Source organism: Panonychus citri, unplaced genomic scaffold (assembly GCF_014898815.1).
Source record: "Panonychus citri isolate SS breed McGregor unplaced genomic scaffold, ASM1489881v1 Contig00094, whole genome shotgun sequence".
In the NCBI taxonomy this organism is placed as follows: Eukaryota; Metazoa; Arthropoda; class Arachnida; order Trombidiformes; family Tetranychidae; genus Panonychus; species Panonychus citri.
The window spans coordinates 326,281-353,539 of record NW_026515499.1 but is presented as its reverse complement, the minus strand read 5'-3'; the positions used below and the strand labels follow the sequence as shown (position 1 = coordinate 353,539).

Below are 27,259 nucleotides of genomic sequence, written 5' to 3'. Positions count from 1 at the left end.
ATTTTCATGAGAAATGATTCAATTCCAAGGGAGGAAAACAATTCTATCATTTCTGATAAATGCCTTTAGAAAACATTAGTTAACTTTTCACTTTCTCTCTCTTATTACAATCAACTGTTTCTCAGAATTTTTGACAATAATTCATTTCCATTTATCATAACTATTCACAAACTATTCTGTAGCTCAATCTTTCAGAATTTCCATCTTCAGTTCACCAGAATTTCATATATTCTGCTCTTCAAAGATCAAAAACCTTTTCGAAAATACAACAATATAATCTATTGGAATAAAAAAATTCTCTCTCTCTCTCTCTTTCTCTCTCTCTCTGACCAGGGTGGTTTCACCTTCTCCCCTTTTTCCTTGTTCATCTTAGATGGTAATCGAAAATTTCTGATGGGTTATTATTTACATTCATTTTCTTTCAGAATTTTGATCTACTTGTGAAGAGGATATTCTCCTCTTCCTCTAAGGTTTTCTTGATAAACTTTTCTCCTCCATGATAATGATAACCTACATGAACTTTTCTACTACTTCCCATGTTATTATTATTGTTATTCCAATGATTATTATTACATAGAGAAAAAAAAGAGAAGAGGGAAAGAGAAACATATCATCTAAATTCATTTCTCATGCTTTTCATTTGACTGAACATTTCACCAGCATGAGAAGAGAAACAGATTTATCTGAATTACAAGTAGAAAATGAAATTCATGATGATGGTAGAGTTAAAGTTATCACAATTATAAACTAACTGAATATATGAATCAACGATATATATAAAAGTTATATTGATTTGCTTGAATAACATTGAACAATATCATGTTGTTGTTGTTGTTGTCTAATATTGTCAACCACATCATCTTACCCACTGAACATCTGAATGTAACATGAAATGAATGAGAGATAAAGATTCAGATTCTTTATGAAGTTTCATTGGAAATAGAAAGAAAAAAAATGATTCATGAAGGAAAATGGATAGAATATGAATACCCAGGGAGACTCAATGAAGATACATAACTTTCAATTGTATGAATGAAGGATGATGATGATGATGATGAGGATGAGGATGGAGGAAAAGGTTGATAAGTTAACTGAAGAGAGGAAAAGGTTGAAAAGATTATGGTTCATGATATAATTGAATGGATTTGAACAGATGATTAAGTTGGCTAATAAATGTCACTTCTTGCTCATTGGAGAGAGAGAGTGCTAAGTATTATTATTATCAATAATACAATGATTACAGGGTAAGTGTGAGAGAGAGATCAAGAGTGGGATAAATGGTGGTTCAATTCATGGTAAATTATGCATTGGATTAAAGGTATTTACTTGGCAGTTTCAAGAAACGAAGGCACTTTTGGTTGAATTTCATCATTGTCCAGATTAGTTTTATCGTCCATCTCTTGGACTGGACCTAATCTGTCTTTCTTTTCTTTCTCATCGGGCTCCATGTCCTCTGCTTGGGTAATCCAGTCAAGGTAACCTCGAAGATCCTCTTCGATTTGCTGTTTCTCTCGAAGTTTATGAAAATCTCCTCGAGCTTTGGCCTTTTCTCTTTCTTTTGAAAATTCTCTGCAATTTCAACATAATTGGAAATTATCAACAAGAATTACGGGAAATAGACACACTAATTGTCACAATTAATTTGTATTCCAATTGAATTAATTTCTTCTTACCCACTGAGAACACCAAGGACAAGATTCATGACAAAAAATGAGCCCAGAATAACGAGACTGATAAAATACATCCAAGGAAATGTATTACCAATTGAATCGTTCATCTAAATCAAAAGACACAATCAATTAATCAGTTTGACAATTTAGATCAACATTTAATTGTTTCTCTTTGGTTTTTGTTTTCACATTGCAATTGGAAGACAACAATTTGTAAGTGTCAATCTCTTGTTTTTCAACAATTTACTAATTTTACTGAGTTTAACTTTTTTCATCTATTAAATCAAGTAACTAATTAATTAGACCAAAATTGTAGGACTGTCTTGAACAATTAACTGTTTACACGTCAATTTGATATTTAATTACATTGATTTCATTTGATTTGGCTAAGTGTTAATTGTATCAAATTAAATTAATCACGACAATTTAGATGTCACAGTTTAGATATTGATTAATTTTTTTTTTCATTTAACTCTCATTACAATTGACAATCAATTTTGATGATAATCAGTTAATCAGATTAATTTTTGATTAAATTGTTCGTTGTAATAATGAAAATAAAGACTAAGAATTAACTCAATTAAAAGTAAACAATATCATCATCATTTACTAATTGCTGGTTGTATTTTCATGTTGAGTTCACACAAATAAGTAAATACTATGAAAAATTAATTAACATCCAAAACTAAATCATCTTAAAGTTGATGATTAATCATAGTAATTAATTTAACAATCTACTACCAACTAGAAAATGTAAGCAATAACAATTAATTCAATTGTACAAAAGACAATTAACTTACAGAACCAATTAAATCAAAGAAAAACATAATCTTTTCATGTTAATCAAATCAACAAAACATAATATAATTACATCGTTGATTAACCTAAGCAAATTGTTAACATTTACAAATTTATGTAAAAACTTTTATTGAGTTGACAATCAACAATCAACCTCACGACTTAAACTGACCAATTAGATGACCAAATCATTTCCAATTAATGGTTAGATTTATTATCTTACCCAATACATGACCTGAGTCCAACCTTCATTGGTGATACATTGGAAAACCGTTAACATGGCAAGTCCGAAATTGTCGAAATTGGTTATTCCAAAATTGGGTCCAGCCCAATAAGCCCGACAAACATAATGTCCCTCCAGATCCTCGTCATCACAGTTCCAGGCCTCTTCCCCGCAGGGCGTGGGTTCCTCCATCATCTCACCTGAAAGACAATCAAAGTTTCAGTTTCCATGAAAAAAAAAATAACGATAACAATACGAATACGAATACGAAATTGATTATTTTCAATAATGATTAAGTTTTCTAAATTATCAGAGAGAGAGAGAGAGAGAAAGAGAAAAGCAAACCAATCAAATCGTCTAATTAACTAAATTGCTCAGGTGATTATCAATATTATAATCGATAATAATTATCGCAAGTTAATCAAGAAAATTAAGCTCAAGCAAATGAACATTTATTTATTTTTCACTCTTGGATCCAATCCAATAACCTAAATTTAATATTGGATAATATTTACTAACTACAATTTAAAGTAAAAAAGAAAATATCAAATCCTCTGTCTATTTCTGTCTTCCCTCTCTGTCTATTTTACTTTAAATAATTATCATCATCCTCATCATCATCTAATGATGGCAAAAACATCAACAACCAATGGAAGAAGGAAAAAAAAATCAACTTAATCATTATAATTAAAATCGATCAACAAAACCAATCGTATCTTAAACGATTGGAAATCTAATACAAATGTAATAATAATTTCAATTGATTCCAATCCATTTCTTAATCTCTCTCTCTCTCTCTCTCTCTCTAAATTGTCATGAATTATTGGAAATGATTCAGTGGCGATCATGATAATCTTACTTAATCACCATCAACTATCAATACAATTTAATCTAGTCACGTGTAAATAAGTATATTTATAAATATATTAACATGCTAGGTAAGAATTAAGAAATTGTCATTAACATAATTAGCTGATAATCATAATATTATTATTGAACAATTTAGTTTCCATAGGAACTGTTAATATAATATAAACATATACAGATTATTATTGTATTAATAATAATAATAATAATATCATGATAAATTATATATTTACTTTTTCAATGGTTAATTGTTTGTAATTTACTTTTGTTGATTGTTGAGGAAAAAAAAAGAACTGGTTAATTCCCATGATATTAACTGTTTAATCAACATTCAAACACTGATTAATTCAATTCGGTCAACTGATTACTTTGGTTAACTGTTAATCTGTGACCAGAATTAACAATATATTATATATTGTTTGACAAACTATTGTCCACTAATTGTTAACGTATCGCTTTTAGATTAGATTGTTTTGATTTTTTTTTGTCTTCCCGCAAACAATTAAATTGACTTCAATTTAAAACAATTTACCTGTTATATTATCGAAGCAGGTCTTATGTAAGACTCCGTTGAACATTTCGAGGCCAATAATTGCATAGATGACAATTACGAAGATCACAAGAAGTGCAATATGAAATAACGGTAACATCGCTTTGATGATTGAATTAAGCACAACCTGAAGACCTGTGGATTAAATTGTGAGAGAGAAATAAGAATTAATTGTAATCTAAATTGTTCCAATAATCTAATTGTTGAAATAGTGACAATTGATTAGTTTGTTTTCCCCTTTTTTTTCAATGACGATCAATGATCATCAACATCTCACAACAAAGTTGATTGAATAATTAAGTTGTTGATGATGATGATGATGATGATGATGGGGTGGTAATGATGATAAGGTCGAAGGGGAAGAGGTAAAAGATGATGACAATAATGATGATAAATGAATAATCTATTGTATCTTTCATTTTCCTTGTATTAGCTTCCTCTTTTTCTCATCTCTCTGTCTATGTAACTGTCGGTTTTTTCCTCTCATCCTTTTCTTCAATGTTTATCTTTACTATCATCATCATCTTCTTCATCATCATCATCATCATGATAACTATCATTCCATGTCTCAGCTGAACAGCAAAAGAAAAGGTTTCAACATTTACGTTGATAAGTCACGCAAGTTTATCTGTTAACAATGAAAAAAGGTTAAGAAATATAATCATCATCATCCAAATAACGGATAATAATGATGATAAGTATGAAGATAAAGTTAATCAGGGAGAAATTTTCTCTCTCATCTTCTTCCTAATCATCATTATCATGGAAATATCCTGATGATTTCCTCAAACCGATGGTGTAAAATACTTGAAAAGTCAACTGAGTTAACAGGATAATCCAAAAATCTACCTGAGGGTTAATCTCATTGGAAAAAGATGAGGAAATGTTTCCAAAAGGGTTAATTTAAAGTTGTAATTTGAGTTGATTGTGTTTACTTACTAGGAACCCCTGAGACCAATCGAAGTGGCCTTAGTACTCTAAAGGCTCGTAAGGCTTTAACATTGAATGTTGGCAGAATGAAGGAAACAATACAATTCATTATACCGATAACAACGATTATAAAATCCAATAAATTCCAATAAGATCTTAAATAAGCTTCGGGGTGGAAGAAAAATCCAAAGGCGATTATTTTTAGTACACATTCAACGGTGAAAAGGGCAAGGAAAAAATATTCAATCTTCTCGAGTAATTGATTAGTTGAATTTGTATCATGGGCTGGAAATGGTGTTTGTGCTCCTAAAGCGACACAATTTAAACAAATAGTGATTAAAATTAACCATTCAAAGGGTTTCCATTCAACCACTGAGATACAAAATTTACGTAGGCAATTGTCTAAGGTGAATAGGTAAAGTGATCGAGGTGCTTTTTCTGGTAATTTTGGTACTTTTCGAGCGGGTTTTCGGGAACTAGTTGTTGCTGTTGTTGCTGTTGTTGCGGCTGCAATTGTTGTCGGCGGTGGACCAGCTCCTGGTATTGTTACTGGTGTTACACCCACACCACCACCGACAACACTCACTCCGGTTGGTACACTACCGGTTGTTGTTGTTGCTGTTGTTGTTGTTGCCGCTGTTGCTGTTAATCCGATTGGTGTTATCGGTGTAACTGGGGGATAATTATGGTCCATGGTTGGTTTTAAATACTGGCCAATGAAATGGGTCAAAGTGAAAAGGGTTTTAATTTAAAAATTCACATTTGAATGGAAACAATTAACTGATTTAGTAAATGATATGTTGATTGTTAGAGTGGTGATGTTGTTGTTTCACTGGTTAGAAATGTGTTAAAGGCGAAATGAGATGTTTCTGTTACTATTTCAGTGAATGATGATGAAGATGATGAGGAGAAAGTAGAAACAGAGGAAGATGGAAAAGATGAAGATGAAGATGATGATGATGATGATGATGATAAGTGTCTAAAATAGACACCAAACTGGCTCGTAATTTGTTCAGGATAATAACATGATAGTCAATTTTAGATTCAACGAGATCCTTTTTCATCATCATCTCTCATAAATCAGATGAAGATGTTTAATCGTATAAAACATTTACACTGATTAACTTTTCCAATTTTTACCCATTTAATTTAATTCTCATGCTTTTCTGTTTTAATTGGTAATCAAAAAAAAAAGTAAAAGGAAACATCAACATCACAATTATCTTAATCTTTATCCTTAACGATTAAGAGATAATGTTTCATGTTTTCGTATCAAATGTTGATAATTTTCATTTGATTTGTAATAAGAAGAAGAAAAAAAAATTGATTACGTTTGGATTAACTAGTTAATTGGCTAATTTATTTATAATCCTTTAGGGTTTTGTTTTGTCACAATTCACTTTTTTTCCACTTTAATCCACATTTGGTATTCATTGTTAATCCACTGGTTGTACATTAGCCTCTGATTGAGGACTTTTAGTTTAACTGAGAAGAAAAAGTTTCTACTGTTCGATTTAGTTTTTATTTCCTCGAATTGCTTTTCGACGCTGAATCAGTTTTACTTTTTCTATTTTTCCATCTCGACTAATACCATCTAGTGTTCGAAAATCAATACTCATTTTCGAAGGAACTAAACGAAGAAAGTTTCATTTTTTTCGCTCCTGATAAATTCTAATTTGATTAACTTTACCTGTGAATTTAAAAAACGGAATACGGAATATGGAATGACCTGAAAGTGTAAAGTTCGTAACATAACATTGAGACAATTTGATCCGGTTAAAATTAAACTCTCACTAATTGACAAAAGTAACGAGTTTCGTAAAGGAGTTGAAGTGATTCATGTCCAACTGATTCAACCATTGATTCAGTTAAATGAAACTCAAGTTTCACCATCAACATGATGCTAATCATTGGAAACTTTTTTCACAAATAAACTTGGACAATTTGTATAAATGATATGAAAAGTAATTCGATTCTTGGATTAATCGTAAATGGATTAATTTTTACGATAATTATGTTGACCTTTGAAATGTGAATTTCTGTTTCTACCAATTCTTAAATTCATCATGAATGCTCAGAGTAAAGTGAACAATCTGTTGATTACAAAAAATGAATATTTGTTTATCTCAATCAAAGTAATTTGAATTGATGAGAAAAACTTTCCGTTAATTTACTTGATAGCTTATTATCTTTGCTAACAATTAACTGTATCCCATTAAACTAACCGAATCCTTGATAATTTCTAACAATCTTAAAATCTCTTGATCTTTTCAAGATTAAGTGAAAATGTCTTCTAATTATTTTCTCGTTTTTTGGACATTTCTAGTTCCCGTTGTGAATTGTTACCTGGAAATTCATGAATCTAATGTTTGGATTCCAATTTTCAACTCAAATATCAGTGAACCGCTTTTCTTTTACATTCAGGATTTTAACTTCCTTTCAAGTCAATATTCATTGACGGAATTGAACAGAAATCCATCGAACCTTAGAACTGGTGGATTGACCTACAACTTCACCAAAGCATATCCACTAGGTAATGTATCGAATTATTATCGTTTATATTCAGATAATAACGACCAAGTAGCAGCCTTTCGAAGTATGAACTTTGTTGTTTTGGAACTAAGAACTAAGCCCTCGATCTATGCTCAAGCGATTAACAGAACTCGATGGATCAAACATGGACAAAATTTTCACATCTCATTCTTCAAACAAATAGTTTTAAATGAAACAAAATCGTTTCGAATGGTTTATTTACTTGAGCCACAAGAGTTACGATTCGTCCAATTTGAGAATATCGATCAATCCTTCAGCTCAATCAGTGTTACTCATCAATTCGTCCATCGAAATTTGGCTTATTCTTTCGGCTCCCGTGTTTCGACGGACGGAACAACTTACGATTACATTGCTCGGGTACTTTTACTAAGGAATGAATCTTACAGCGAAATTTATTTCACCAATTTTCGAAACAATTTTGGTTATCCTGATCAAGTTCGATTCGCTTCTTCTGAATACATCCATCGAAATGTAATACGATCTCAATTATCTTCAGAACAACTTTTCATAAGTTATCGAAATGGTTCAGATCGAATCTTGGTAGTTCCATTTGGCCAAATCAGTGCAGCTTTTGGAACAGTTAACACCCGCGTTTGTACTAATACAGAGTTCTTATGGACAATGTCACGTCAGAATAATCGATCGAATTGTGTTTATTCCGTTCTTGCCAGAAATGATTTTTTCTTTAAACAAATTGACTTTTCCAACTTCAATTCTCACATTTTCTCATTCACCCACAATAGAATTGTTGATTTTGTTCCTCTTGCAATGAAATTGATTCCTGGTTATCTTCTCCTGATTCTCTCATCTAATGAAAATTACGATTTTTATCAGTATTCAATTCAATTTCTCGATTCAAATAATCAGTTGTCCAACCAAGCGCCTCTTCAAAGATTCGTCTATTCCGCTCGTCCCGATGACCGAACGAAAATCTATTATTATGATAAACCTTATCCTCAAGTTCTCATTACGATTAATCAATATCACTACAATGAACCGCTTGTTCTATGTCCATTTCTATCGAGTTCTTGTCTTGCTTGTATGATGACCAAATTCTTTGACGATAATACAACATACAGATTTTGCAGTTGGGAAGAAGGAGTCGAAGGTCATGTCGGTTCCTGTCAAGCTGATAGAACCATAGAACCAACAGGGTTAGTATTCAGCTAATCGATCGATTTGATGTAAACTAATCAAATTGTGATTCTTATTGCAGAAACGATGCAGATAGGTCGCCAAACGTACACTATTGTTTTACATTCAGAGATGTAACAACAGTTTATTCACCGTTTATATTGATCTTTTCTATCGAATTAGATATAATTGGTTATCATGAATCGATGATAACTACGTTTCCTATTTCAGTTCAAATTTTCAACGAATTTAATATAATTCGTCCATGTGATATAGTACGAATTGTTGGTTCAAAGGTCTCAATAAGATGCTATAACGTTCAACATGGAGAGTATAGACTACGATTTTATGTTTATCGAGCATCAACTTCATCAAATTATGAATACAAACATTACTTGTACACAATATCACATTTTATCGAAACAGAAAACAGAAGCATAACAGAGCCTGGCACTACCGAACCAATAACCACGCCGATAACCACACCAACAACCGCACCAACAGCCACGCCATCAACCACTCCGATAACCAGTCCACAACCAACGGAAATTATCATTGATCCTACAGGTGAATCTACTCCCGATGTTACTCAGCCAGAATTTAATATAACTTCAACGGAATCTCCTGAATCATCTGAATCATCAAGATCGTCGATGTATTTAGTTTTCATTATTTTTATTCTAATTTTCATCTTGGGATATTTTATCATGTTAAAGAAGAAATCTCATGATGATGATAATCGTTCCAAGAATATTCAAATAGTTCCAGGAGAATTCAAATCATTACCAAAATCGGATTCCAATCTCGGAATCAAATCACTACCAAAATCTGATTCAAACTTTAGAATCAAATCACTACCGAAATCTGATTCCAATCTCAGAATTAAATCCGCTTCGAAATCTTTATTGGCTCTAAAATCTGTGGGTTCAAATTCTGAGAAAAAGTCAAACCCAAAGTATCTCAAAGATATTAAATCGAACGATGATAAAAAAGTTCCAACAGTTAAATCTACCTCTTCCTTATCTAACCAATTAAGGTCTAAATCGACTATCGGGTCCGAATTAGATGCCAAAGGTCTAGTGATTAAGAATAAAAATAAGTCCAAGTAATCGATTCACAATCAAGGGATCAATAGATTTAAATCTTTTAAAATTTTATTAAATCTCTTCTATAACAATTAATCTTTTCTAATTTTCCATTAACTGTATCCCGAAGCATTTATCGAATATAATTCTTTCCAATTGTTGACAATTAAAAGCAGTTTTTTCTTTCCAAGGTTAAAATGTTTTCGAATTACTTTTTGCTCATTATGTTCATTTCGAAGTTTTCAACTCGTGTTGTTGATTGTTATCTAGAAATTCACGAATCAAATGTTTGGATTCCCATTTTCAATTCCAATATTACTCAACCTCTTTTCATGTTCCATACGAATTTTTCATTTATTCGAACTTATTATTCCTACATAGAATTGAACAAAGTTCCGAGTCAACTGGGTCCTGATGGATTAAGATACAATTTTACTGCAGCATATTCGCTAACTAATAACTCTCACTGTCTCTTATACTCAGAGGATAATAGGGACTTATCACATTTTCGAGTGGACGGACCTGTTGCTGAGGCGGTCAGTGGTGATCTGCAAGCCGAAAGATTGGAATTCTATAGAACTCGTTATGTTGTTTTCAGTAATTCTACTTATATCTCGTTTCGCAAGAATTATTTCGTAAGAGCGAGGATATTTTTGCGAATATTTTGTACGTTAACACAAACTTTGTCCTGTACCTCAATTTTCAATATCGATCAGTCCTTAAACTTAATCAGTGTTACTCATCAATTTGTCCATCGAAATTTGGCTTATTCTGTCGGCTCCCGTGTTTCAACGGACGGAACAATTTACAATTACATTGCTCGGATACTTTTACTAAGGAATGAAACTTACAGCGAAATTTATTTCACCGATTTTCGAAAAAATTTTGGTTATCTTGATCAAGTTCGATTCGCTTCTTCTGAATACATCCATCAAAATGTAATACGATCTCAATTATCTTCAGAACAACTTTTCATAAGTTATCGAAATGGTTCGAATCGAATCTTGGTAGTTCCATTTGGACAAATCAGCGAAATTTTTGGAACAATTAACACCATCGATTGTACTTATACAGAGTTTTTCTGGACAATGTCATATCAGAATAATCGATCGAATTGTGTTTACTCATCTAGCGAGCTCGGGGACTATTTTTTCAGAGAAATTGACTTTTCGAATTATATTTTTCATATTTTCTCATTCGATTATGATATAATTACTGATTTCGTTCCTCTTGCAGCGAAATCTATTCCTGGTTATATTCTTCTGATTCTCTCAACTGATGAAAATTATGGTGTTCATCGATATTCAATTCATTTCATTGATTCAAACTATCGATTGACTAAACATCCACATGAGATAATCTTCAATTATTCTACTGGTTTCGATGACCAAACGAAAATCTATTACTATGATATCCCATACCCTCAAGTACTGATCACGCTAAATCAATATCACTACAACGAACCACTCGATTTATGTCCATTTCTATCAAATTCTTGTCTCGATTGTATAACCACCAAAGTGTTTGTCGATCGTACATCATACAGATACTGTAGTTGGTCACATGGCACAGATACTCATTCAGGTACCTGTTCACTTGATAGAAGCACAGAACCAATAAGGTGAGTATTCAGCTAACAACTGATTTATTAACTTTTAGCTGATAAAATTGCAATTCTTTTTTTCAGAACTGATTCATTTTCGACAACGAACAACAATCCATGTTTTAGATTCGATATAATCAAAACTTCCTATTCTTCAATTTCATCAAATTTTACCGCTGATTTAAATGTAATTGGTTATTATGAATTAATCGCTACACAGTTTCCACTTGTTGTTCATTTTGTCAATGGAACAATTTTACATGAATGTCAAATTACTGGAACTGTTCATTCAATGATTTCAATTCAATGTGATCAAGTGTCTTATGGTGAATTTAGATTAAGAATATCAGTTAATCGAGCATCGTTTTCTTCAAGATATGAGGAGACTAATCCATTCATCACATTTACTCCTCTTCTCAGAACAGAAAAAAAGACTTTACCAAACTTTTATGAAATTCTAGTGTTTTTAGCTCTATCATTTTCGATCTGTATCCCCATTTTTCTCATTGGTTGTTTACTTGGTGGGAAAAATTCTAGAGGATCAAAAAATCTATTCACTGTGGGCCGATTTTTTAATTCTCGATCACTGTTTAGATCTTATTCTAGAATCAAATCAGAAACCTCGAAAAGTAACCGGCACATAAATTCTAAAACAATACAAAAGTCAAATTCTTCTCGCAACATCGAATCTTATCCCTGGTTAATATCTTTGAAAAAGAAAAAGGAAAGTGACAAAAAAACAAACAAGAACAAAAAATAAATCGATTCAAGTGAAAATTTGTTTGACTAAAAATTCATTTCGATATTCACGATACACGATAGAATCCGAGTTTTCTCTTTCGTCGAATATAAATATCAGTTCATTAGTTAAATCGTCCATCCAATTACAAAAAATTGTCGATATCAAGTCCTAGTGCCACAAACGAAAATCCTTAAACCTCACTGATAGAAGCTCAAAACAAAGCTTGAGACGATTTCAAGCAAACGATTCAATATTTTTATTATTATCGACTTATTTGAAAGTGATAGACTTATATGAATATCAGGATGTTTTTCTATGACAATTCAGAGAATCCACTTTTTACATTATTTTAAAGGTCTGGATCGTCCAATCAAAGGGTGATTTGAATTTCTGATTTTAGTTGAAATAAAACATCCAAAACAAACATTTATAACGATTGTTATACCAATTGGAATCCAAACTACCAATAATATGAATCGTCCAGAAAGCTTAGGTACTTCAGGGATTCCGTTATATTCTCAGGAAATTGAGTAGTTCCGTCTTGTGTGTCGTTGCTATTATGTTGTTTAAAAAAAGGTCTTCTAGGGTTTTCAAGTCCAATTCCCGCTGAGCGCGTGTCGGTGTTTACGTTACTGGTCCTTACGAATTTAGGTGATACAAATCGTTGTCTTGTTGATAAATTGGCGTAATCAAGTGGAATCAACCCATCAGATTCATTAATTTCCAGGTAACAATTTACAATGGTAACTAGAAATGTCCAAATAACGAGAAAATATTTAGAAGACATTTAATTTTCATCAAGTGATTGAAAAACTGTCACAAATTTGGTAAAGGATTCGTTCAGTTTAATGGGATATTGTTAATTGTTAGTTGGAAAAATACTGATTGTCATTGAAGATAATAAACTATCATCATCAATCAAGTAAATTATTATTACATGTAAGTTATTGATACAAATTGTCCAAGTTTATTTATGAAAAAGTTTCCAATGATTAGCATCATGTTGATGGTGAAACTTGAGTTTCATTTAACTGAATCAATGGTTGAATCAGTTGGACATGAATCACTTCAACTCCTTTACGAAACTCGTTACTTTTGTCAATTAGTGAGAGTTTAATTTTAACCGGATCAAATTGTTTCAATGTTATGTTGTCCTTTGCGAACTTTACACTACAGGTCATTCCATCGTATTCCCAATCGGTTAGATTATCAAAGAAATAAGTTGCTTCGAATGCTAATCGAGGGACTAAAATTTGTAAGGCATTTTTACGAACAAATAATATGTAACCATCTTCGGTTAGTGGCTTTTTCGCACTTCGAATGTGAATTAAAGTGTGTAACTTGATTGACGCTCGACTTGCTAATTGGGCTTGATGATGTCGGTAGTTGATGTTTTCACAAAGACTTTCAATCTTATTGGAATTGGTCAGTACTGGATCTAAATTAGTGTCACCAATGACATGGCTTAACAGTCTATGTACAATCAGGTCAGCATATCGACGAATGGGTGAAGTGAAATGAGTGTAAATTGGTGTAGCTAAACCAAAATGGATGAAATTATTTTCTGGATCGGCCATTTTACCAGAACAAAAGTATTGGGCTTGGGTCATACATCGAGTGGTAATCATTCTGATCATTAAATTAAGAAATGAATTTTTAGGATCTTTGGCAAGTGAGAGTGACTTCGATAGGGATTTGCCGTCTTTAACGTCCATCTCGAATCCGTGTGATTTAGCTGCTTGAACAAGCTCATCAAAATTGGCTGGACTTGGTTTGGGATGGTGACGAAGTAGCGCCAATTGTGGTACTTCTTGGTAAAGTTTCTCGGCCACCGAAATGTTGGCCAACAACATGAACTCTTCCACCATTGAATTAGTATCTTGAAGTTGTTTCGATTCAATTTTGGTAACATTATCCGCCGTTTCCGAGTCCACGTCGATAAATTTAACCTCACCCATAGAAGCTAAAACCAACGCTCCATTATCGAGACGTTTTTGCTTGAGTTTTTTTGCCAAATTATTTAATCTTCTCAATCCTTTAGTCACTTCATCGGTCATATTTTTGGAATCAATTCGAAGCTGAGCTTCAGCGTAGGTCAATGCAGCACGAGATTTTATAATTGATTTACAGAATTGTGTATCAACTACTTGAGCGGTTTTACTATTCATCTTCCAAATAATACTGAAAGTTAAACGATCTCGAGCCTCCATTAATGAGCACAAGTTTGAACTCAACACGGTGGGTATCATGTCTATCCTATTGTCAACTAGATAAACGGTTGTCCCTCGATTGGCCGCTTCAATGTCCAAAGCTGTGTTGGGAAGTACAAATGAAGAAACATCGGCAATGTGAACACCAACTTCGAACAAATTTTCACCCAAATCAATACAATGTAAGGCATCGTCAATATCGGTACATCCCGGTGGATCAACGGAACAGATTGGTTTGGATCTAAAGTCTTGCCGTTTGCTAATTTCTTCCGGTGAAATTGACCATTCATCTGGATTAGGTAAACATTTCATGACCGCTTTGGAAAATGATAAATGAGGAATATCATGTTCTAATAGGAGAATCTCGTTTTCCGTCTCTTTATCTCCAATTGGACCTAAAGCTCGCACATAATGACCTCTGGGAAATTTGGAATCTCTTGGCCAGTTATCAATTGCGACAACAATTCGCTGACTTTTCAATGTATCATATTGACGAGTTTCAATTCTAATCATTGGTATACGTCTATCGATTGGTACAAAAAAGTGACTAGTTAGCAAAGTGTTTTTCATAATAACAGCATCTCTCTCCCTAATTATGCCACAATATTGCCGCCAATTGCGTTTAATGATTCCGACCACTTTACCCGTTGGCCTTTTTAAAAGTCCATCAGCACTTTGATCAGTCTCATTTTCCGTTGCTTCCAATTTACCGGTTTCAGGTTCATTTTCATCTTTGTCTTCAGTTAATAGATCAGCTGTTAACACGAAATCTGATTTACTTTTCCATTCCTCTTTGGGTGCCAATTCAATTGCGACAATATCATCATTAACAGCTCGATTTATATTCTCACGGCCACTAATTAAAACTCTACAGATTCACCATTCAGAGTAATATGAGCTGATCCTTCCAGATAATTGTCACGATTAGTGTTGAATTTACATTGATAGTATTTTCCATCTTTGATTCCTTTCTGGATTAATGTTAACGGAACATGTTCTGTATACAAGAATTTTGATTTTTTCGTTGATCCAATTGATTGTTGATCAGTTTCCATCGGTTCATCGTCCAATCTTACAATTTTATCCAAAAGTTCAACATTATCATGTAAACTTTCAACATACTCTCCAATAGTATAACAAGTAACTCCATCGGCGATTGCTTTTGATTTGGTTTTCTCATCGTTAACAATTAAAATTGGTTTACACTTTTTTCCAACATGATTCTCATACCATTTAACAGCGATTATTGTTAATCGGTAAATATATTCATCTCTTGATTCTTTGGGTGTTCTTTCCCTGAAAGTATTTTCATTGAATTGATTTTCAAAGAGGTAAAAATTTTTCATCTCTCTAACATCAACTAATCGTTTGAAAAGTGATAAATTGCTTGACCGGATCTCATTAAAATCCGTTTTAAAAATGACAATATTTTCACCAAATGAACTGCTACCAAGTACATCTAATTGATTGTTCAACACATGGAAATCAGGGATTAACAGGTGACCATTTGGAATCAATTTAGACACATTAGCCCGACCTTTACAATCCAATTTAATTGTAACATCATCTTTTGGACAATTTGAACAATCAAATCCACAAGGAATATCATTACGGAGATAAGATTCTCTGACAATTTTCACTATGGTTCCGGTTCTTGTTTTCAGATAAAATGATCGCGTTTTCCAGCCTTTGGCATCATGTCAACCTCTTTACGATCGAAACTGATCATGATGGTCATAAATTCACAATGAGCACAAAAGAAAATGTTAAACTTTAATTTATAATCATTAAATTAACTCTAATTACATGAGAGATTTAAAACCAACAATTTCAATTTGGTTTTGGAAACAAAATCCAAAAGCATTGACCATATGGTTTTTTGGCGCCAAATTCAAAAGAAATTCACATGAATGAAAAAAAATCACCAAGTTGATTCATGATTATTTCTCATTAACTACTATGATTATAAACTCTAATTTCCTTAATTTGTTCCAATTTTGTTAAACTACTCTACCGTGTAATCCAGTAGATGGCAATTTAGAAGAGACAGAGATGATTTAACAGAGATAATTATTGATCTGTAGTAATTAATAATTACTAATTATTCAATTGGTGTTGATTGTTATGTTCAAATTCAAGAATCAAGTGTTTGGATTTCGCTTTATAATTCCATTGAGATTCTTGAATAACCCAATTTCATCGTAACCGTAATGGTTCAGTTAATCAATGCCATCTCAAGATCTCGTTTCTCGATGAGGCACTACGAGAAACTGAAACAGTTTACATTAGATGAAAGTTGAGAAATTAACACAATCGCGAAAAATAATTGAGGCAACATTTTCTTGCTAATTAACAGAAATCAATTGGCTTCAAGTGAAAATCAAATTTGATAAATCAAATAACCAAGATGATAATTGATTAAACTCGAGATACAGTGGATGCAAACAGCTTAATTGTTAACACTTACTCGAAATAAGTTATTTCATAAATTATCGTGAACTCTAATCTAAGATGACACGAGTTCAATACTTGCTTACCTACATATCTGAAAATTGTAAGTGAAATCACCTCTGTACAATCAATTTCCATTAATTGATAGATAGTTTTGGTTAGTTTGTAGTTGATTAATTGTATCCCATCGATAATTAAATATTATCCTTTGATTGTTTATGCAAAAAAAATTAGAGTTTTAAATGATCAAATGATCATTTGAACAATTGAAGATGATTTTTCAACTGTTTTCGTTGATTGTTTTGATTAGTAATTATTCAATTGGTGTTGATTGTTATGTTCAAATTCATCCATCAAGTGTCTGGATTCCGCTTTTATATTCCAATATCAGTCAACCTCTTTTCATGTTCCATACGGATTATGGATTCCTTCAGACTGGGTTCTCGAGAGAGCTGAATTCAGATCCATCGAGAGTTGGACCTGGAGGAATGATACTCAATCTGACGAAATCGTATTCGGTTTATGCGAACCATTCGACGAATCTTTTGTATTCTCAAGATAATATGCTGACAGCGGAATTTCTGGTTCTGGTCAGGGATTATTTTGCGCTAAAAACCGACCGAGTTATCAGAGATGTAATAGAAAGACGTCGAATTCGTTGGATTCCCCTGACAAGTCAGAACTTTGCAATGGTGACATTTTTCCAGAGATATGTGAATCGACCAACAGAATTTCAGCTCATGGTGTTTAATTTCGATAGATCAATTACCTTTGTTAGAATCGGTTCTATTGACGAATCGTTCAGATCGATGACTGTTCTTCATGGGTTTAAACATGAGAACGAAGTTTATACTTTCGGGTCACGAACTCAAAGAAACGGGGCCACTTTTTATTATATCGCTCAAACTTCTACCACTAATGAAATAGTTTACTACGAACAATATTCGACCAATTTTATCAATATTTTTGGTAATATTAGTAAAGTTCAATTCGTTTACTCTGATTTAGCTTTCCGAATGAATTATCTCTCGTTTTCTCAGTTACTCTTCATGACCTATCGAAATGTATCAGATAGATTAGCTGTATTTCCATTGTCAGAAGTGATTCCAGCATTCAGAGAAAGATTTAACTGTATATTCGGTTCGAGTTTTTGGACGAACCTTCACTTGGATCGTGCGAGTACTTGCGTGCGTTACTCTCACACAGAGTATTCGTTTTTTCTGAGAGAATGGGAACTTGGAAGTTATCGTACTTTTAATATTCTCGCGGCGAATTTCAATTTCAATCGAATCGTTGATTTCGTTCCGTTGGCCTTAAAGGCGACTTTGGGCTACGTTCTTCTGGTTCTCTCATCTAATACTGGTTATACTTCATATCGATATTCAATTCATTCAATTGACTCTAATTATATGATAACTAATCATCCAAATGAACGAATATTCAGTCTCTCTGCTCGTCCAAATAATCAAACGAAAATCTATTACTATGATCACCCATACCCTCAAGTACTGATCACGCTAAATCAATATCACTACAACGAACCACTCGATTTATGTCCATTTCTATCAAATTCTTGTCTCGATTGTATAACCACCAAAGTGTTTGTCAATCGTACATCATACAGATTCTGTAGTTGGTCACATGGCACAGATACTCATTCAGGTACCTGTTCACTTGATACAAGCACAGAACCAATAAGGTGAGTATTCAGCTAACAACTGATTTATTAACTTTTAGCTGATAAAATTGCAATTCTTTTTTCAGAACTGATTCATTTTCGACAACGTACAACAATTCATGTTTTAGATTCGAAAGAGTAACAACAGTCTATCTACCGTTAACATATACCTTCATCATCTATTCAGATTTAAATGGTTATCATGAAACAATATCTGCACAATTTTCTTTTCGCGTTTATCTTGCCACTGCTACGACAACTTTACAAGAATGTCGTGCAGCAGAACAAAATGGTTCAATTTTCATGATACAATGCTCTCAAGTAATATATGGAGATTATGCACTACTAACAAATATCTATCGAGTCAAGAACATCTAATTATGAAAACACCAATCGATTCACAGCACGTACACATCTTCTTTCAACAGAAAACAGTACTTTAACAGAGCCTACTACAACTACCGAACTAATAACCACCACGACTCCGATAATCACCCCACAACCAACGGATATAATAACTGACCCAACAACTGAGCCAACAACTGAACCAACAACTGACCCAACAACCGAGCTAACAACTGAATCTACAACCAATCCTCCTGATACGCAACCGCCCACATCAGAATCTAGTATAACTTCAACGGAGTCCAATGATTTATCTGAATCATCAAAATCGTCAATCTATGCAGTTCTAATCATTATCATTATCATTGTTTCAATGTCTCTCTCTGGCTATTTTTTGATGCAAAAAAAATCAAAGAAATCACAAGATGCTAATCATAATCCCAGAAACATCAAAGTCTTCAAATCAAAACTGAAAACTGATTCCAATCTCAGAATCAAATCTGCACCGGAATCTTTATTAGCTCTGAAAGCAATTAGCAACTCGAAAACTCCCAAGACTAAATCTAAGAAAGTCCTTAAATCAGATCGCAGTAAAAATGTTTCTAAGGTTAAATCTCCATTTTTACACCAATTCAAGTCTAAATCCACCACTGGGTCAGTTTTAGAATCCAAAGGTATTAAGAAAAAGACTAAAAAGACTAAAAAGTAAATTGCAAAAGAGATTTTTTTAAGATTAAAGGTTAAATTTTTCTTCTAATATAATATTAGATTTAATCGGAATTTGCAATAAAATTAACGTAAAAAACGGTAAACATTATATATGATATTCTGATTAACTTAAATTGTAACAAATTGATTATATTATTGATACAAAAGTTATGATTTTAACTGATTGGTTATCATCATTATGCTGATTGTGATTTTCTGAAAATTCAATGAGTTGTTCAGTTGATTGTACATGAGTAAATTTTATATTCTAGTTGCAATTTTAATCAAAACATTGATTGATTAAGATTAAATGGATAGGTCGATTTGAGAAAAGTTCTGAATGAAAGGAAGTGAAAATGTTGATACGTTTCCATGAAATTTTTCATGAATCATTTTTTTGTTTCTTTTGGTGAATTGGTTTTCTTTGGAGCAATTGATTGTTGCGATAATGTTGATCCAACTATCGATGTCGAGCTCACTGGTATTGATGAAGATGATGATGATGATACTTTAGATTTAAGTTGCCCCAGAGTCGGTGCGATATTTTTCATCAATGCACTTTTCGAGGTTTTCGTTGGACTTTTACCAAGAACTTTTCCAGGTACTTTGGAAGGAGATTTACCTTTAGGAGCGATAGAAGATTTTAACTTGGAGCTGGATTTTGATTTGACCTTTGAGACAGAATTGGCACGAGCTAAGGAAACTTGGGATTTCTTTGAATCGACTGGTCCAACGCTTGAGCTACGTTTAAGTTGAGACAATTTCGATTTGCTTTGGCTCGATTTCATAGACAATGAAGTTTTCGAACTGGCTTTACTCTTACCTAATCCACTACCTTTTCTCAGTTCTAAGATCGATTTGGCCTTAGATGAGCCGATTTGAGATTTCTTTGATTTAACAGCTAAAATATCTTTCGAAGAGATTGATAACACTGAACCAGATTTTAACTGAGCTTTACCTTGACCAACAAGTTTGATACCCGAACCGAATCGTGTAACTTTTCCTCCTTTTCTGAATCTGTTTTGAAAAATGTAAATTCCAATTACACCGATTATTGTCAACACAAAAATCGAAGCTATAATCAACGGTAATTTAGAAGAACTTCGTATATAAAATGGTTCAGTTGCTAAATGCCAGCTCAAGATCTCGTTTCTCGATGAGACAATACGAGAAACCGAAATTTCGAGCTTGACTTCTCCTTCCGTTTCGTTCTCTCTTTTAGGAATTTTATCACATTTGAATGAGACTGTTGAGTCTTCGAATCGAACAAATTGACATTCTGGCACATCTTGCGTTCCAACAAAATCGATTAAAAAGGGAAAGGCCAATGCCGAAGATTCACCATAACCCTCTACACTAATATCCATGTCAAACCCGTTCGACAATGACCTAGTTGCGTATAAATCTGTGACACGAACACACGAGTTTTCTCTTGTGCCATTTACACTGAGATGGGGAAGGACGAAAAAAGGTCAATAATTAATCTGTGGGGATCGAAATGAATCAATCAAATGTTATATTTACTTTTTAGGAATTAAACTTGAACCTGACGAACAAGTACCAAGTTGACTTTCTTCACTTTGTGTCCATTGGCAAAATCTTTCATTCTCACCATCATCAAAGTATTTGGTTGTTGTACAGTCGAGACAAGAAGAGTTTGACAAGAGTGGACACAGGTTAATGTTTGTATGATAATGAAATTGATCGATCGTAATGAGTACTTGAGGGACTGGATTATCGTGATAATAGATTTTAACATGATCAGCACGTCTATTGTATGGAATTATTACCTCATCTGGATGATTAGTTACCCGGAAAGTATCAGAGTCAACGTAATGAATTGAAAATCGATATCGTGTGTATTGGTGATTCGCTGTAAGAACCAAAAGAAGATAACCAGGCATCGCTGTCATTGCAAGTGCGACAAAATCGACAATTTTACCCCAACCATCTCTATCCAAATTGATTCTCATATAATTATTCATTGGCCAGAGTTTCAGTACATATTCGCTATCGTTATCTTGGTTAGGAAGTATAGTGAAATTTGCGATTCTATCCCCGCGATTAGACCTACTCATGATCAGAGACCGTAAACATGTAGGATTATCAGTGACGATACCTCTTGACCATATTGTAAAATCAAAAGAACACAATCCTCTGTCAAATTCATCAAAGTTGGCCATTATTTCTGAAAATTGAAATGCTACAATTTCATCGGAGTCGTTTTGATAACTTACAAAGAGTAACTGAGCAACCGAGAAATTACCATGCTGAAGGATGTAATCGGAAGCGACAAACTGAACCATAGACATATCACCAAAAACTTCTCGAAATTGGTGCGAACCCAATTCCATGTATCGTACTTGATCATCTACTACTGTTCGAGAAACGAAAACGACGACATTGCCATCGCGATGCGTACGACGTCCGACACTATAAGCTTTATTCATATGATTGAAAGCGCAATGCGTGGTAATACTATCGAAATTGGAGGCAACTCTATGCCCTTTGACCTCAGCGAGCCAATCTGAAACACGAAAAGTGACCAAAATCAATTCAGAAATATTTTCCGCTCTAACACCAATTCCAGGGAATTCAACAGTTGTATCATTCGTCAGTTCATACAGAACAGCTCGAGAACGATTAGTTGACCAACGGCTCGTAGTTGAATTGTACTGAGTGGCCATAGTTTCGTTCAATTCAAAGTGTACGAATATAGAATTGTTGACAGGTAATAAAATACAAATATCAGTACTTTCTGAATTTACATATAACGAATAGGCTTTCTTAAGAGTCTGATAGAAATTAGGATTATTAACATTGGTTGGATCAGTATTCAATTGTAGAGATGAATATTGTGTCGGTAGAAAACCCCGATTCATATGCCACATGAAAATAGGCTGAGAAATATTATCATCAGAATATGGAATCCAAACACTTGACTCATGAATTTGAAGGTAACAGTTTACATTAGATGAAAGTTGAGAAATTAACACAAGCGCGAAAAATAGTTGAGGCAACATTTTCGTGCCAATTAACTGAAATCAATTGATTTCAAGTGAAAATCAAATTTTATAAATAAAATAATCGGGATGATAATTGATTAAACTTAGGATACAGTGAATGCAAACAAACAGCTTAATTGTAGTAAAATTGTAGTACAATCAATTTTCATTAAGAGTTTAACCAGATAGATTTGGTTAGTTTGTAGTTGATTAATTGTATCCCGTTTTTAAATATTATCCTTTGATTGTTTATTTAAAAAAAGTAGACTTATAAATGATCAACTAATCTTGTTTACTATTGAAAATGATTTTTCAGCAGTTTTTATTGATTGCGAACAGTAAATATTCAATTGATGTTGATTGTTATGTTCAAATTCATGAAGCGAGTGTTTGGATTTCAATTTTTTATTCCAATATCAGTCAACCTCTTTTCATGTTTTATATGAATTTTCGTTTAGTTCTGACTCATCGAGAGAAATGAATTCAGATCCATTGAGAGTTGGACTTGGTGGATTAAGACACGAGTTTAGAAAATCGTATCCAATTTATGTGGACTTTTATCTCAATCGTTTGTATTCTGACGATAATAATATGCAAATATCGGAATTTAATGTTAGCAGTAGTAAAGGTAAACTAAAGGCACATTAGGGCGGGGCCTAATATTTTTTTCTCTTTGTTTGAAAAAGGGGGAATAATAGTAACCATCTGTTGGTAAATGAATTTTCCCGCCAAAAAACTTGTAAATCTTTCCTCAAAATGAAAAAAATAGAAAATCTTATTAAATTAAATAACTTTTTTCCTATTGATCAAAATGAAAATCTGAATCAAGTAATCGCTTCGTCTCACCCTTTTCTATCCCAAACAAACGTTAAAAGAGGGATCATCGGAGGAGGAGTAATTGGGGAATAAGAGGGAGACGTGATGGTAATGGCGTCGAGGATTGGATTGGTCTTGTTGGTGTCGATGGTGGTGATAATGATAATGATGACGATGGACCAACAATGAGAGCGAGAGTGTCAAGAGAAACAAATGGCGATGGTGATTGTAACCGTGAAGGCGATGGAGACCGTGATGGTTGGGGTGATCGATATCGATCTTTAACCCCCTGATAACATCGCCAGAGGTCGACAATAAAGTCACCTCTTTCTCTATTGTCCTCTAGCTCACATCTGAAGAGGTAGAGGAGGTCGAGCACTTCACCGACTGGCATCATTTGTGTTGATGAAGATGGTTGTATTGGTGGTGGAGATGATGTTGATTAAACTGTTGTTGATGGTGATGGTCACAAAGAGAGAGAGAGAGTAGTAATTGTAGTTGTTGGTGTTGTTGTTAAATGAACAATGATAATTTGGTCTTCGGTACCTAATCAATTCCTCTGACCAACCTACTCTCTCAAAATATTCAGCTGGTATCTCATCACCGAACGAGTCGTACTCATAAAGCCAGTCATGTGGTGTTGGACCTCCTTCTATCGGTGTAGATTCACTTGGAACTTAGCCAGGCCACCGTGCAGCTAACCAACTAGCAGGCCAACCTTCCCTTTCAAATATTTCGGCCGGAATCCCACGGAATTCCGAAGCATACTCATAGGCGACACTATAAGATGGGTTTTAAGGTGGTTGAGTCAAATCGAATTCACCTAGACTCACGACATAGTCCACTAGAGCATCCATTTCCTCTTGACCTCCCATCATTGGTCCGTAGGTTTGCAAAAGAACACGAATATTGGCGGTAACAGTTCTAAAAGACATGTTGACTTGTTGAAGTTGAAGTAGTAGTACTTTGAGAATAAAGGAGATGTCAACTTGAAGACTGACTGAGGAGGAATGACTTTAACATTGACAATCGCTCTTTATTTATACTGATTCGATTGTATGAGATGGAGCCTCATAAACCTTTTTTTCTATTGTCCTTAAGGTTATTACGGGAGGGAATATCATCACCCCGATGCTACGCTAGAGGTTAAAACTTATCTGTTTCATTAACTATCATTTGGTGTATCCCCAAGTCATTTCAGAAGTAAACGACTTAAGAGGATTGAAGAATAAGAGACTTATCTGAGTGTGACCTTTGGTACTTCATTCTATAGGTAGTCCTTCAAATCATGATGATGAAATCTTCATTTATTGTAGTATTCATTATGTTCAAACATTTCATCATGTATTGTTAGCCATCCTTAAGTTAATACACTTTTCGCGCCAATTTTCGTTTCAAAATATTTGAATTCTCCAACTTAATCTTCCCCACCCCTTTTTATTCCATTCCGACGAAAAAATATTAGGTCCCGCCCTAATGTGCCTTTAGTTTACCTTTACTACTGTTAGCAAATCGTTAGTTGTAAAGACGGAAAGAAACGCTTTCAACGATGGTATTGGAAGAGGTCGAGTTCAGTGGCTTCCATTGCGAAGTTAAGGTTTTACAACGGTGACATTTCATATGAGAATAATTTTGAATCGACAAGCAGGATTTGAATTCATGGCGACGACCATCAATTGAGCATAGATTGAGCATCATTAATAGATCAATCATCAATCTAGAGTGTATTCTTCTGAATTACGAATCGTTTAGCTTGATGAGTGGCATTCATGGGTTCACACGGTGGAGAAACTTATACTTTCGGGTCACGAACTCAAAGAAACGGGGCCACTTTCTATTAGTAAAGTTCAATTCGTTTACAACTACAAAAATTACAGTCAAGCGCAAAAGTTCGAAAACGGTTAATAATTTGATGTAACTTAGTTACAATTAAAGGTAACAAAATCAAACCAAGGCAACAATTAGGTCTCAGGGGGTTTATTGTTTACAAACAAATCAATGTGTTCATCTCTTGATGTTGAAGCTTAATTCAGTAATTAGTTAATTGTTGTTGTTTTTCATTGGCTCAAAAGTTTGGAAACGATTTAAATTTGATATTTAATAAGAGGTAATTAGTTAACGTTAGTTAAACGATCAGGATTGATAGAGTTGAATGTTCTAAGATCTTTAATCTTATCCAATATTTTATTGCGATTTTCTTCCAATCCAGGAATATCGAAAAACATCCAAAATGGATCACAAAAATGCACTAACGTAGCTTGAACAGGAGGTTGGCTATGAAAAGCTTTAATGTTTCCTGGAGGCCAAAACTATTAATAGAATGAAGATCGATAAATTAATTATTTACTATGAATTCTAAATGAAACTTTGTTAATTCAATTGAATTTATATTACAATTCTAACTTTACTTACCGATTGTTTCGTTCTTTTGAATGGTTGCGTTTCATATAATTAATAATGTAATTCATATTGATCAAAATCAATCTGCAAAAAAATATAATAGTTGTAATAAAAATTATTGTTTATTACCGGAACTTTGGGTTTTTTTCTGAGGGAACAATTAAAATTAAATTGATGAAAATGAAAAAATATCATTAAGTACCAATCCTTGACCAGAAGAAGAACAACTTCAGTGAAGAAGTTGACTTTCTCTCTCTCTTTCTCTCTCTTTCTTTCTTCCCAATTGTACAATTAAGATATAATCTACGATTAAAAGTTATGTAAAAGATAACCAATAATAAAAGTTTTGTTCAAAGTTTAAATACAAGTTAAATTGTTCACTAAATTGTTCATCTTCAAATCGAACCTGTTACAATGGAGCCCACGATGAGGAAGGGTTGTTGATGGTTCCATCCCTTGGAAATTTTCTTAATTACATAGCCCGACGATCTTTAAGAAGTAATAATACATTGGACTCGTGAATTTCTGGGTTTTTTCTTTCACTATTCATTTCTAATAAAATTCAACTTAACAGTAAAAAAACTTTTATCCAAAACATTATTACTTCTTGAAAACCACATGACGCAGTGAAGAGGCTCTGGTTTACGTTCTATTTTCAATCAAATGTTTCAGTGAAGAAACTCTGATAAGCTTTTCATTTAATTTATTAACCATATGATTTAGTGAAGAATCTCTGGTTCTCTTTTCTCACCAATCTAAATATTTAACATAATCATGAACTTAGAACCTTTAATCAGTCAGATTAATGTCTCCTCTGTTAATCCAAAAATTTTATCAATAAATATTACTTCATTTAATGGAGATGACGGAGAAGACATTATCAACTGTATTTTTAGATTCGAGTTTTTAGCTGAATCATCAAGATGGACCCGATTAGATATGTTTAGAATTCTTCCCACTTATTTACAAGGTAGTGCTAGAAGATGGTATAATTTTACATACGGTCGTTTTGGTCCTAGTGATAAGCATAAAAATTATTTACAGTTAAAAAATAGCTTAATACAGAGCTTATGCTCAGTTGATTATAATATTATGTAGTAAAGTAGTTTATAAATTTTCAATTTCCTAATCGAATGGCAACTTACCGATTGCATTTCACTTGTGTATGCATGAATTGGTTGTGAACAAACTAATTCTTTCGATTCAATTGCTTGAATTTTAAATCGAATGTCGAAAATTTGATTTTGATAATGGATAAATAAAATGTAATGACATCTAACAGGAGTGATAAACCCTCGAGATCAATGTAACCATTTTCCAAAAAACGAATCAGCAAAGAACTTGAATTGAAAAATTTAACCAATTTTTTAAGGGAATAAATTTTGCCATTGTTGATCGATTGTTGAATTTTTGTGTCATCCAATGATGATTCAAAATTTTGGTATCAGAAAAAATATAATTGCATTTTATAGCAGAATTCAACTGCTCTAC

At 33.2% G+C, this 27,259-nt stretch overlaps 4 protein-coding genes across 5 annotated transcripts in view; 1 reads left to right on the top strand and 3 right to left on the bottom strand.

Annotated features, from left to right (window-relative positions):
- Positions 1 to 6,516, bottom strand: part of LOC128387842 (muscle calcium channel subunit alpha-1-like) — a 33,420-nt gene extending 26,904 nt beyond the window's left edge. The window contains exons 1-5 of one of the 2 annotated variants that reach the window (XM_053347116.1): positions 5,048 to 6,516; positions 4,091 to 4,243; positions 2,692 to 2,891; positions 1,674 to 1,777; positions 1,327 to 1,569 (exon numbers count right to left, since the gene is read on the bottom strand). In XM_053347116.1, the coding sequence (XP_053203091.1) occupies positions 1,327 to 1,569; positions 1,674 to 1,777; positions 2,692 to 2,891; positions 4,091 to 4,243; positions 5,048 to 5,732 (1,385 nt within the window). In that variant the 5' untranslated portion in view covers positions 5,733 to 6,516. The remainder of the gene's footprint in view (positions 1 to 1,326; positions 1,570 to 1,673; positions 1,778 to 2,691; positions 2,892 to 4,090; positions 4,244 to 5,047) is intronic. The other variant, XM_053347117.1, reaches the window with a different exon arrangement.
- A 729-nt stretch (positions 6,517 to 7,245) lies between these two features.
- Positions 7,246 to 9,985, top strand: LOC128387845 (uncharacterized). The gene is made up of 2 exons (XM_053347119.1): positions 7,246 to 8,745; positions 8,808 to 9,985. Exons 1-2 carry the CDS (start codon positions 7,325 to 7,327, stop codon positions 9,832 to 9,834), a joined length of 2,448 nt encoding a protein of 815 aa, XP_053203094.1. The 5' UTR covers positions 7,246 to 7,324; the 3' UTR covers positions 9,835 to 9,985.
- Positions 9,986 to 12,917: 2,932 nt separating this feature from the next.
- LOC128387811 (exosome complex exonuclease RRP44-like) lies at positions 12,918 to 15,844 on the bottom strand. The gene is given in 2 exon segments (XM_053347086.1): positions 12,918 to 15,232; positions 15,235 to 15,844. Coding segments are annotated over 2 exon segments (2,556 nt in total). The 5' UTR covers positions 15,712 to 15,844; the 3' UTR covers positions 12,918 to 13,153.
- A 2,787-nt stretch (positions 15,845 to 18,631) lies between these two features.
- On the bottom strand, positions 18,632 to 22,571 carry LOC128387856 (uncharacterized). The gene is made up of 2 exons (XM_053347132.1): positions 21,072 to 22,571; positions 18,632 to 20,993 (listed from the first exon to the last, which is right to left on the bottom strand). Exons 1-2 carry the CDS (start codon positions 22,568 to 22,570, stop codon positions 19,937 to 19,939), a joined length of 2,556 nt encoding a protein of 851 aa, XP_053203107.1. The 5' UTR covers position 22,571; the 3' UTR covers positions 18,632 to 19,936.
- Between the last annotated feature and the right edge of the window lie 4,688 nt (positions 22,572 to 27,259).

Bases quoted from the DNA above. Each gene is read 5' to 3' on its own strand.
- LOC128387845 (XM_053347119.1), top strand. From the start codon at position 7,325: ATGTCTTCTAATTATTTTCTCGTTTTTTGGACATTTCTAGTTCCCGTT. The intron at 8,746-8,807 runs GTTAGTATTCAG...TTCTTATTGCAG, and splicing joins AGAACCATAGAACCAACAGG to AAACGATGCAGATAGGTCGC.
- LOC128387856 (XM_053347132.1), bottom strand. From the start codon at position 22,570: ATGTTGCCTCAACTATTTTTCGCGCTTGTGTTAATTTCTCAACTTTCA. The intron at 20,994-21,071 runs GTAAATATAACA...TCCCCATCTCAG, and splicing joins TCAAGTTTAATTCCTAAAAA to TGTAAATGGCACAAGAGAAA.